General features: G+C 43.4%; 1 protein-coding gene across 3 annotated transcripts in view; it reads left to right on the top strand.

Moving 5' to 3' along the window:
- Positions 1-12,908, top strand: part of PHF20 (PHD finger protein 20) — a 121,812-nt gene that overhangs the window by 88,956 nt on the left and 19,948 nt on the right. For all 3 annotated transcript variants that reach the window (XM_049779142.1, XM_049779144.1, XM_049779143.1), the window contains 3 exons: positions 5,310-5,588; positions 10,261-10,359; positions 11,319-11,480. In XM_049779142.1, coding sequence (XP_049635099.1) covers positions 5,310-5,588; positions 10,261-10,359; positions 11,319-11,480 — 540 coding nt within the window. The remainder of the gene's footprint in view (positions 1-5,309; positions 5,589-10,260; positions 10,360-11,318; positions 11,481-12,908) is intronic.

Here is a 12,908-nt window from a genome sequence, read left to right as displayed (position 1 = left end):
CACAGCATTTCAGCGATAATATCAGCAACTTCTTGCAAATATCCACTGTTCTCCAAGCTGCTCCCTAAAGTAGAAAACATTTCATTCTAGCAATTTCTCCTATTCCAGAGGTGATTTGATGAACTCTCTATTTTGTGCCAAGTTTCAGTGAGGATTTAATTTGCATACTTTTTTTCTGCTCTGTTTCTCCTAATAACTACTTCCATTTTGACAAGGACCACAGTTTCCCAAGAGCAGATGATATCTCTTAGTGGTTGCAGTCCCTGATGTATGTTCCAAACTGACATTTCTCCCTGTGGACAGTCACACCTGTGTAGAACTATGTCAGCAGTCCTTTGGGTGATCAGTAGCTTTTCTAGTTTCTCTTATTTGGAGTATTGGGATGCCAGTGATTGAGTCCAGCTCTTTCTACATACAAAGCAAGCTCTCCAGCCAGCTCCAATCCAGCATCTCTCAGTTTCTTTTTTTTTTTTGGTTTTTTTGGGCCACACCCGTTTGACGCTCAGGGGTTACTCCTGGCTATGTGCTCAGAAATCGCCCCTGGCTTGGGGGGGACCATATGGGACGCCGGGGGATCGAACCGCGGTCCTTCCTTGGCTAGCGCTTGCAAGGCACCATAAATAAATACTTCAGTGTTTTATTTTATTTTATTTTATTTTATTTTTTGGTTTTTGGGCCACACCCGGCAGTGCTCAGGGGTTACTCCTGGCTGTCTGCTCAGAAATAGCTCCTGGCAGGCACGGGGGACCATATGGGACACCGGGATTCGAACCAACCACCTTTGGTCCTGGATCGGCTGCTTGCAAGGCAAACGCCGCTGTGCTATCTTTCTGGGCCCACTTCAATGTTTTATAAAGTAGGTCATTTAGATGACAGAAAGCTGCAGATTATGCCATTTGGCCCCTGACTGGAATTAGGCATAACTTTGATTGCTTTTAAGCAAATATCTTTGGGGACAATGACAAATATGATGCTAACTAATATTCAAGTTATAATTCAGTTAATAAGTCGACTTTTTATTCTTGTGGAAACATGTATGAGCCTGGTAAAATAGCTCCCATTCCCAGGCAAGGGCTCACCCCAGCAGTGTTCAGGATCTACTTCTGGTTTGGCACTTGTGGATCTCTCCCAGTGGTGCTTTGGGGACCATGGGGGTGCCAAGGATTAAATGATTTGGAGCCAGCTCAGCCTATTGAGTTATCTGTCCAGCCTCCTAAAATAACTTTTTTTTTTTTTTTTTGGTTTTGGGGTCACACCAGGCAGCGCTCAGGGGTTACTTCTGGCTCTGTGCTCAGAAATTGCTCCTGGCAGGCTCTGGGGACCATATGGGATACCAGGATTCGAACCACCAACCTTCTGAATGCAGAGCAAATGCCTTACCTCCATGCAATCTCTTCGGCCCCAAAATAACTATTTTTATTCCCAGTTAATGATGAAACTGTCTTGGTTGATGTAAAGATGGATGAGTACTGGAAGAGAAGAAAGGAACATATTCGGGGCCGGGAAGGTGGCGCTAGAGGTAAGGTGTCTGCCTTGCAAGCGCTAGCTTAGGACAGACCGCGGTTTGATCCCCCGGCGTCCCATATGGTCCCCCAAAGCCAGGGCTGATTTCTGAGCGCATAGCCAGAAGTAACCCCTGAGCGTCAAACGGGTGTGGCCCAAAAACCAAAAAAAAAAAAGAAAGGAACATATTCTCTATTTCAGCATTTTAAAATAAGGAATGAACAGGGGCCAGAGAGATAGCATGGAGGTAAGGCATTTGCCTTGCATGCAGAAGGATGGTGCTTCAAATCTTGGCTCCACTGAACCTGCTAGGAGCGGTTTCTGAGCGTAGAGTCAGGCGTAACCCCTGAGCACTGCCAGGTGTGACTCAAAAACCAAAAAAAAAATTTTTTCAAATAAGGAATGAACAGAATCTGCCATAATGCAGATAGAAAGGGATGGATGCTCCAAAACTGATTTCCTGTCAGGTACTGATAGGGATTCTACAGTGGAGAAAACATGCTTCGAGCAGCTACTGTCAGGAGGATGGGCAGGGTTTGGTTAGCATGTAGAAGAGATGTGCTGAATGGAACCATATGGCCTCTTGGCAGATTGCAACCCTCATTGTGCAGTACAGTGAGAGGACTCTTTTTTTTTTTTTATCGTTTAAAACATACATTTATTGGGCCCGGAGAGATAGCACAGCGGTGTTTACCTTGCAAGCAGCCGATCCAGGTCCTAAGGTGTTTGGTTCGAATCCCGGTGTCCCATATGGTCCCCTGTGCCTGCCAGGAGCTATTTCTGAGCAGACAGCCAGGAGTAACCCTGAGCACCGCCGGTGTGGCCCAAAACCCAATAAATAAATAAATAAAGCATACATTTATTTGTTTATGTCTGGATGGGGGCTATCCCTGGCAGTCCTCAAGACTTCCTATTTCGGTGCTCAGGGATCACTTCTGTGGGTTTGGGCCACAGAATCAAGCCCACATTGGCCTCATGCAAAGCTAGGGCCTACTACCCCTGTACTATTCTCTAGCCCCATATAGGGGCTTTTATTCTGCCAGAGCCAGAGCAAGCTTATTTTCTATTGATTGATTGATTGATTGATTGATTGTTGGGTCACACCTTGTGGCGCTCGAGTTACTCCTGGTTCTACACTCGTTCTACGCTCCTGGCTCTACAGTTGTTCCTGGCAGGCTCTGGGGACCATAGGCGATGCCAGAATTCAAACTGGGAGTCTATCCTTTGTTGGTCGCATGAAAGGCAAACACTTTACCACTGTGCTATTGCTCCAGCCCCCTTATATCCTCTTTAAAGGTTCTTTGCATTGGTAACCAGCCTAATTCTTTGGGGGCTCTAATAGAGCTCTAATAGACTACTGTATTTGGAGTATTTGTCTGCGATTTTGGGTAAGACCCTGCTTCAAGTTCATATGGTGTCCATGCCTTCTTCTGTAACCTCTCCATGAGAGAAGGAATGCAATAGATCACTCTGATATGCTGAACAGATAGTACAGTGGGTAAGGAGCTTACAAGAGTACTCTTTTATAAGGGACCTGACTTGTTACTGGGGGCTCCAGCTTTGTCATCTGATCACCTCCACATGCCATTTTGTGGGGATTACATTCCAATAGGGAATTCGGAGGCACATTTATTCCTTCATCATAATCAGGCCAAGCAGTTCTTTATTTCACCATGTAGTTTGATCATATCTCTCAAAATCTTTTCTATGGACAAGGAAGATATAGCACATGGGATGTCTGTTCAGATGAAATTAAAGTGGCTCAGATTTTGGGCTGGAGCAATAGCACAGTAGGGCATTTGCCATGCACCTGGCCAACCCAGGACGGACTCCAGTTCAATTCTCCGCATCCCATATGGTCCCCTGAGCCTGCCAGGAGTGATTTCTGAGTGCAGAGTCAGGAATAACCCTTGAGCGCTGCCACATGTAACCCAAAAGACAAAAAAAAAATAAGGTGGGGGGGAAGGGTTGTGATGGTGGCTCAGACATCTCTTGCCCAGAGTGTAGGGAAATGGTAACATCAGTCTGAAGACTATTGGACATTTCTATCAACAACATGGGTAAATATTTAAATATATATTGGTTCAGAGTCAAGAATTATAAAAATTCTTGGCTTACAACTAAAACCAGGTCTCAGGCCCAAGCAGTAATACAGTAAGTAAGACTTAAATATTTAGTCCCGAGTTTCCCAATATGGTCCCCCAAGCCTATCAGGAGTGATTCCTGAGTAGAGAGCCAGTAGTGACTCCAGAACACCATTGGGTTGCCCCCAACCTCCCAATATTTTGAAGTTAAAACTGTTTCTGGAGACTCAAAAGATAGTGTAAGGGCTAAGGTCATTTGCTTTGCATATTGTTGACCTTGATTCAAATCTCCTGTACTGCATATGGTTCAAGTATTGCTTAAGATGACCCCAGTGCATTCCCCCTAAAGGAAATACAAATAATAAATTAAAACCAGGGTTAGGACTAGAGTGACAGTACAATGGGTAGGGCATTTGCCTTCAATGCAACAGACTTGGGTTCAATCCTTGACTTTCTGTGTGGTCCCCAAGCCCATCAGCAGAAATCCTTGAGCATCACTTTCTGATCTGGAGTCTGACTTTATTTGATCAGATGTTTTTGTCCTTATAAGTCTGATCATTGAATTGTTGGAGCAACAGGACTTCCTGTAAGACATATAACTGGCCTGGATTCCATCCCTAGCACCTCATAGTACCCTGAGCACTGCTGTGTGTGGCCCCAACACAAATCAGTTATTGAGTTTTCAAGGTCCCCTTATATCATTTAGTTGGTTGATTTTTTTTTTTTTTTTTTTTTTTTTGTGGGGGAGTCACACCTGGCAGCACTCAGGAGTTACTCCTGGCTCCAAGCTCAGAAATGCTCCTGGCAGGCCCAGGGAACCATATGGGATGCCAGGATCTGAACCACTGAACTGCATGCAAGGCAAACGCCCTACCTCCATGCTATCTTTCTGGCCCCTAGTTGGTTGATATCCCCCCCGCCCCCCGTTTTTGGGCTACACCCCACGGTGCTCAGTGTTTACTCCTGGCTGTCTGCTCAGAAATAGCTCCTGGCAGGCATGGGGGACCATATGGGACACCGGTATTCGAACCAACCACCTTAGGTCCTGGATCGGCTGCTTGCAAGGCAAACGCTGTGCTATCTCTCCGGCCCCTGATTTTTAATAGTTATGCTCTTTTGTGTGTCAACTGATCCCTTAGGTTTCATAAAGAAGTCTCACTGGAATATCTCCCTCCCCCCCTTTTTTTTTGCACATTAGTTGATGGTGATACTAGGTACTCGTTTGATAAATCTGTGTCTGTTTCAGTATTTGATTGGGTTCCCGGCACTTATTTTTAGGATTTTGCCTTGTTTTTCCCTCAAATTTGGAACCTTGTAAATTTATATCACAGCTTAAAAGAAAAAGGCAACATGGGCCTGAGAGATAGCATAGAGGTAAGGCGTTTGCCTTTCATGCAGAAGGTCATCAGTTTGAATCCCGGCATCCCATATGTTCCCCCGTGCCTGCCAGGAGCAATTTCTGAGCATGGAGCCAGGAGTAACCCCTGAGCACTGCCGGGTGTGACACAAAAACCACAAAAAAAAAGGGCAACAAAAACAAACAAACAAAAAGTAATCTTTTCTTTCAAAGGCTGACTCATGGTTGAATGTTATTTACTCTGAAGTTTTATCCATTTTCTCCAAATAGTAAGCTGGGGGCAAGGGATATTGGCACTGTGATTGATGCCATGTAGTGATGTATAACTTGGATAAACACGTGAGATCTTTGTTTTTGTTTTTCAGTAACAAACGCTTCAAAGAAAACAGATGATCTTGCAACATCAAAGACACTAACTGTTGACCTAGACCACAAATTTAGGTGCAAGGTGGTAGATTGCTTAAAATTTTTCCGCAAAGCCAAACTGTTGCACTATCATATGAAGTATTTTCATGGAATGGAGAAGTCACCAGAGCCAGAGGAGAGCACAGCAAAGGGGCATGTTCAGACCAGAGGCTCTGCAGCCTCCGACAAGACCAGCCAGGAGAACCTGACTAGGAAGCGGGTCTCAGCCAGTTCTCCGAGTAAGTGACTTTTCTTCTGTGTTACCTGTCTTGGGGGGATGTACTGCTCTGGTTGAGGAGCACTTGCATTTCTGACATAGAAACCAGACTTTAGTAGGCAAAACACATCAAAACATTGAGACTAAAGGCATCTTCAAGGAGGAAACACCACTGTCCAAACAAGTGGAAACAAAGATAAACAAATGATTAGCTACATTAAACTGAGAAGCTTTTGCACTTCAAAAGAAACAGTGGTATGGATACAAAGGCTACCACAGAGTGGGAAAAAATATTCACCCAATACCCATTTGATAAGGGGAGATGCAAATCAAAATAACGATGAGTTATGATCTCACACCACAGAGACTGGCACACATCACAAAAACAAGAACAACCAGTGCAAGCGTGGGTGTGGGGAGAAAGGAACTCTTATTCATTGCTAGTGGGAATGCTGTCTAGTCCAGCCTTTCTTGAAAACAATATGGCTATTCCTCAATAAATTGAAAATTGAGCTTCCATATTATTCAGCAATACTTCTACAAATATAACCTAAAAACATAAAAGCACATACAAAAATGCCTTCTGTACTCCTATGTTCATTTCAGCACTATTTACAATAATCTAAATGTGAAAATAACAGATGAATGGCTAACGTAACTTTGGTACTTTTACACAATGGAATACTAGCAACTGTTAGGAAAAATGAAGTCATGGAATTTGCCTATACATGAATGAACATGGAGACTATTATGTGAGTGAAATGAGCGAGAGGGAGAGGGATAGATATAAAATATATCACTCCCCTGTGGAATTTAAGGAAAATAAATGACAGTATGGTAATAATACCCAGAGACAATAGAGATGTGGGTGGAATGACCAGCCCATGATATGAAGTTTACCACAAAGAGCGGTGAGCTCAGTTAGAGAAATGACTACACTAACAACTACCATGACAATGATAGTAAGAGAGAGAGAAACAGGGAATGGGGGAGGAGGAAAATGGTGGCAGGAAAGTTGCACTGGTGAAGGGGGATGTACATTCTATGACTAAAACCCAACTACGAACATGTTTGTGACCATGGTGCTTAAATTAAATAATTATTAAAAATATATCTTTCAGTCTGAAAAAAAAAAAAGAAAAGAAACCAGACTTTAGGGACTTTAGGGCTAGAGCGGTAACATCGCAGTAAGGTGTTTGCCTTGCATGTGGCTGATCCGGGATGGATCTGGATTTGATCCCTGGTATCTCATATGGTCCCCCAAGCCTGCCCAGAGTAATCTCTGAGCGCTGCTCAAAACAAAAAGATAAAAAAAGAAGGTGTAGAAGAAAGCAGACTTTAAGGTTTATCTTGCCCCTCCCTTTGATTTCTAAAGAAAGCCCTGACCTTAGGAGTGGCTTCTCAGACACTGGGGGCCATTCAGGACTAGAGCGATAGCACAGTGGATAGAGCATTTGCCTTGCATGCAGCCAATTTGCTTTGATCCCAGCATCCCGTATGGTCCCCCAATCCTGCCAGGAGTGATTTCTGAGTGCAAAGCCAGGAGTAATCTCTGAGCACCTATCGGTGTGGCCACAAACCCTGTAACCAGGCAGTCAGTGTGAGTCCTAACTCAAAGACTGTGTGAACTTTTGACATTATGCTTTAGTGGAAAATGAAAGACTGGTAGGATTTGTGCTGCTTTGGGAATAATGGCCTTTGTGCTGAGGGCTTTGGCTATGGCAAGTGGGAACTTGAGTTCTAATGAGTTTCTTTGATGGAGATTTCTGGAGCTTCTCCAGAGGTTTAAAGATTGTTTTGGTTTCCTCAATTTCTGAGCTGATAAGTTTAAGCAGGAGAAGCCTTTGCAGTTCAAGTTCTTTGGCTAATCTTCTTAGCAAGACCCCCTTTACTGCTCACTTGTGATCTAATCTCTCGGCAGACCTGACTTTGTGTGGTAGAACTGGGCATGACAGAGACCAGGCACTTTATGGGAGAAAAAGCACATAAATAATGCAGAAGGACTCAGTTCTCTATTCATGTGTGGGAACCCAGATTCAGATTTTCCCCTGCAAAGTAGAAGCAGGGGAGATGGAAAAGGTGCTGTTTGAATTTGACTGTGAAGGGTCAGGATAGGGGAGAGTTGGTCCACAAAGCAGAGGCGTGGGAGCTTGCAACAGAGCAAGATCCAGAGTCTAGAGGTCAGCAGACCATCAGTGCTTATCTGTCCCTGAGGGACCTCTAGCTCCTGCCTCCTGCCTCCTGCCTCCAGATATTTCCTCAACCTTAGCCAGACCTCTGGTACAAAAGGGAATTTGGAGGGCTTTACTGTTTCTCCTGTTTGGGTTTTTTTTTTTCATGTATTTTGGTTTGGGACCCAGAAATCACACTTTTCTTACTGATGCTTGGCCATCAGGGTTGAACAACTGATCTGTAGTCTCCAAGGGCTGGGGAAAAGCAAATGATAAGAGGTTGGTTTAATTTAAGGAGAGATGGGATGTTTTAGAACTAGATTGTATAGCATTTTGAAAGTACTTCATACCATTGGATTATATTTTGGATATTTTTAGTTTTATTGAAGCCTAGATTTGCAACAAACTGCAGCAAAAAATGTATGTGAGTAAATTATATATGTGATATGCTCTAGCATATATATGTTAAATGTATATATAATTTATATATGCTATATATTTATATACCCAATTACTATCACAGTCAAAAGTGAATATATACCATATTTGCCGGTGTATAAGACGACCCTTCAACCCATGAAAAACTTCCTAAAAGTCTTAAAAGTAAGAGGGGTGATGATCACTCGTCCCTGAAGCTGGAACAAGTTTCAGCATGCGTATACCAGCCTATAATATGACTCCCGACTTTTAGGAAGTTATTCATGGGTTGAAGGGTCGTCTTGTATGCCGGCAAATACGGTACATAGTCTGCCTAATTTTCAACATGCCCCCCTGTACATACTTTGTTGTTGTTGTTTTTCTGGCTACACCCTGCAGTACACAGGGCTTAATCTGGGATTTTCTCTCAGAGGAGCTGGGGATCAAAAATATGGGCTGGCCTCGTGCAAGGCAAGCATCTTCCATTGTACTATCACTCTGACCCCCTTTCTACCATGCCCTCCTTGCAGCCCCAGACAACCACTACTCTCTTACTCTTACTATAGATTACTTTACATTTTGTTGATTTCAGGGAGTTTGGGATCACTGCATAGTTACTGTATCAGGTTTCTTCTTTTAGCATGTTTATTTTGAGATTTTATATTGATGTGTGAATTAATAGTTTGTACTTGGGGGGCTCACATCCTGGGATGCTTAAGGGCTGTTCCTGTCTCAGCTCAAAGAAGTCCTCCAGCAGATGCTCAGGAGACCAGGCCATGCCAGGATTTGAACCTGAGCCATCTACATGCAAAACATGTGCTCATTTCAGCTCATAAGCTATTTCCTTATCCCTAATAATTTGCAATTTTATTGCTGAATGTAGTTCTAGGGGACACACACATTATTTTTTCATTTACCTATTGAAAGATGTTTGGCTATTTTTTTTTGGAGCCAAACCCAACAATGCTCAGTGGTTACTCTTGGCTCTGCATTTAGGAGAGTACTCGGGACCATGTTGGATGCCAAAGATCGAACCCAGGTCAGTCTTGTCCAAAACAAATGCCCTACTTGCTATATTATTGTTCCAACCCCATTTGGCCACTTTTAATTTTGGATAATTATACATGGTACTCTGAGCTGCGGAAGTGACCACACCTCCAAGTACAAAACCCTTTTCTTTTGTGGCCCAGCACCAAACAGTAAATAAAAGAATAAAAAGAATTGGGGGGGCCGGGCGGTGGCGCTAAAGGTAAAGTGCCTGCCTTGCCTGCGCTAACCTTGGACGGACCGCGGTTCGATCCCCCTGTGTCCCATATGGTCCCCCAAGCCAGGAGCAACTTCTGAGCACATAGCCAGGAGTAACCCCTGAGCGTTACCGGGTGTGGCCCAAAAACCAAAAAAAAAAAAAAAAAAAAAAAAGAATTGGGGCCAGAGAGATAGCATGGAGGTAAGGCGTTTGCCTTGCAATCAGAAGGTTGGTGGTTCGAATCCCGGCATCCCATATGGTCCCCTGAGCTTGCCAGGAGCGATTTCTGAGCATAGAGCCAGGAGTAACCCCTGAGCCCTGCTGGGTGTGACCCAAAAACAAAAACAAAAAAAGAATAAAAAGAATTAGGATTGAAGAGATGGTATAGTGCTTCAATGGCAAACCTATGGCGCGCGTGCCAGCTGTGGCATGCAAAGGCCTTGCAGCTGGCATGTGGGAAGGTCTGCAATGTGGCATGGTGGGAGGTGAGTGTGCCGGTGTCAGCTTTGCAGTTCACCTGGCAACAGGACTGGACTGGCCATTGGGAGGACCGGGCATTGTGCGGCAGTTTGGGCACTCGGGCTCAGAAAGTTAGCCATCACTGGTATTGTGGGAAGGGCACTTACCTTGTACACAGCTAACCTGTGTTTAATCACTTACATTCCATATAGTCTCTCAATTCCTACCAGGAGTGATCCTTAAGTACAGAGCCAGGAGTAAGCCCTGAACACTACTGTGTATGTCCCTCAATCCCCCCTCAATCCACAGACACGAAGAAAGAAAAAGAATGAAAGAAAAAAAATTCCAGTTTTAGAAATAGTATTAGGATGGCAATATTTAAGAATTGTATTTAATTCTAGCTGCAAAGGACAAGGAAAAAAATAAAGAGAAGAAATTCAAGGAGTTTGTGAGAGTGAAGTCAAAGAAGAAAAAGAAAAAGAAAAAGAAAACCAAACCTGGTAATTTTCTCAAGTTTCTTGGATTTCCTTAGCTGGGGTGTGGGTTGGGGAGCTGTTTACTCAGAACCCAGCTCCGTCTTTGGGCCTGCTTTGACATCTTCGGAAAGGCTCACTCACCCAGGCCACACTGCTAGGCATGCACCCAGCTTGCCTCTTGCCTGGCTTTGTGCATTGGCCATTGCTCCAAGTATGTTTCTGAGCTCTTAAGCAGGGGGAAAGAATAACAGTTCATTATTTAGAGACAGCTTTTAGATTTTAAGGTTTTGGAGAAGAGAAACCTTAATCTCAAAATTCATCCATTATACCAGTGCTTCTCAACTATTTTCTGTCATGCCCCCCTAAGAAGAAGAAAAAGTTTTTGTTTGTTTGTTTGTTTGTTTTGTTTTTGGGCCACACCCATTTGACGCTCAGGGGTTATTCCTAGCTATGCGCTCAGAAATCCCTCCTGGCTTGGGGGGACCATATGGGATGCCAGGGGATCGAACAGCCGTCTGTCCTACACTAGCGCTTGCAAGGCAGACACCTTACCTCTAGCACCACCTTCCAGGCCCCAAAAGAAAACATTTTTGACTCCCTCCCCCGTAAATAGTATCTTTATTAAAAAAAAACAAAAAAACAAAAAAACTTTAACCTGCAAAACAAAAATATGTAAAATAATTTGAGCTGATTTTTTAATCAGAGGTGATGTCTGGATTAATGGCTACAATGAGCACGTTTTGCAAGGCATAGCTTTTCGAAGCGGAGTTTGAAGTAGGACACAGGAACTCTCAGCTCCAGAGACATAAGCACAGGGCTTAGCTTGTTATGACAGTGTCAAGCACTGCATGAAACCAATCTGCAGTTAAATTGATCCTAAACCTCTTAAAAATAGCAGAGCTCTTACCTAGGTGGGATTGATCCTGGAATGCTCTGATAATTTTTGGACATGCAAATTCCTTCCTGATCTTTATTTTTTCCAGATTGCCCCTGTAGTGAGGAGATCAGTGACACCTCCCAGGAACCTTCTCCACCCACAACCTTTGTCACTAGGTGTGCATCCTCGAATAAGCCTGGGACACATATGAGCCCACAGGTCCATGGCTCAGATTCCGGAAACCACAAAGGGAAGGGGAAAGTGTCAGGTAAGGAAACTCTCCACACTCTCATTGATAGTACTAAAGTCTGAGCCAGGAAAGTCATGTTGATACTAGAAACTCCTCCAGGCCTTTGCAAATGTAATCTTTTTTTGATGTTTGTGTGATAGAGATTGAAACTAGGGCCTCATACATGTCAAATATGTGCTCTACTATTGAGCTGCATCCTGGGCTTAATTTATTATATTTTGAGGTTTTTTTTTTGTTTTTTTTTTTTTGTTTGTTGGTTGGTTTGCTTGGGGTCCATACACGTTTTTCTTCAGGAATTCCTTCTATGACTCTGTGTTCATGATTCACTTCTGGAAGCACTGAAGCACTCACTTTATGAAATGCTGGGGATTGGACCCAGGTAGGCTGTACTATCTTTCTGGCCCCTAATTATTATTATTATTTTTTTTTTTTTTGGTTTTTGGGTCACACCCGGCGGTGCTCAGGGGTTACTCCTGGCAGTCTGCTCAGAAATAGCTCCTGGCAGGCACGGGGGACCATATGGGACACCGGGATTCGAACCAACCACCTTTGGTCCTGGATTGGCTGCTTGCAAGGCAAACGCCGCTGTGCTATCTCTCCGGGCCCAATTATTAATATTTTTATTGAATCCATTTCTTATTTCTTTTTTTTTTTTAATCCATTTCTAATAATGATCAGGATGTCATATTGATAGTATTCAGGAGCTATTAGGCTCACACTTGGTATTGCTCGGGCAGGCCATATCAGAAATATTAGCAATGTGCTTTACTGGTTGTACTATCTTCTAATCCCCCATTATGTTTCTTTTTCAAATAAAAAGCCAAGAGTGATTTCTGAATGCAGAGCCAGGAGTAAACCCTGAGTGCCGAAGGGTGTGGTACAAAAACAAACAAATCAGGTCCAGGGTGATAACACAGTGTTAGGTCATTTGCCTTGCAAAAAAAAAAAAAAAAAAAAAGACAGACACGGTTTGATTCCCAGCATCCTTCATGGTCCCCCTAGCCTGCCAGGAGTGATTTCTTTTTTTTTTTTTTTTTTTTTTTTTTTTGGTTTTTGGGTCACACCCAGCAGTGCTCAGGGGTTACTCCTGGCTCTACACTCAGAAATCGCTCCTGGCAGGCTTGGGGATCATATGAGATGCCAGGATTTGAACCACCGTCCTTCTACATGCAAGGCAAATGCCCTATAGGCCTCCATGTTATATCTCCGCCCCTAAGAACGATTTCTGAATGCAGAGCCAGGATTAACAGCTGAGTGCCACTGGGTGTGACTCAAAAACCAACAAATCAAACAAACAAGTGAATAAAGTAAACAACTAAAAAAATAACACATCTGTCAAATAAAACAAACCTAGTAGCTGTACATTACCTGTCTTTCTGTTCTCTCTAACTTTGAGTTGAAGTTGATTGTGTCATAGATATTTCCAAGTCATATGTCTATAGCCAA

The sequence above is a fragment of the Suncus etruscus genome, chromosome 9 (assembly GCF_024139225.1).
Source record: "Suncus etruscus isolate mSunEtr1 chromosome 9, mSunEtr1.pri.cur, whole genome shotgun sequence".
Lineage (NCBI taxonomy): Eukaryota > Metazoa > Chordata > Mammalia > Eulipotyphla > Soricidae > Suncus > Suncus etruscus.
Note: the sequence above shows the minus strand (reverse complement) of the source record. Positions and strands in the feature narration are given on the sequence as shown.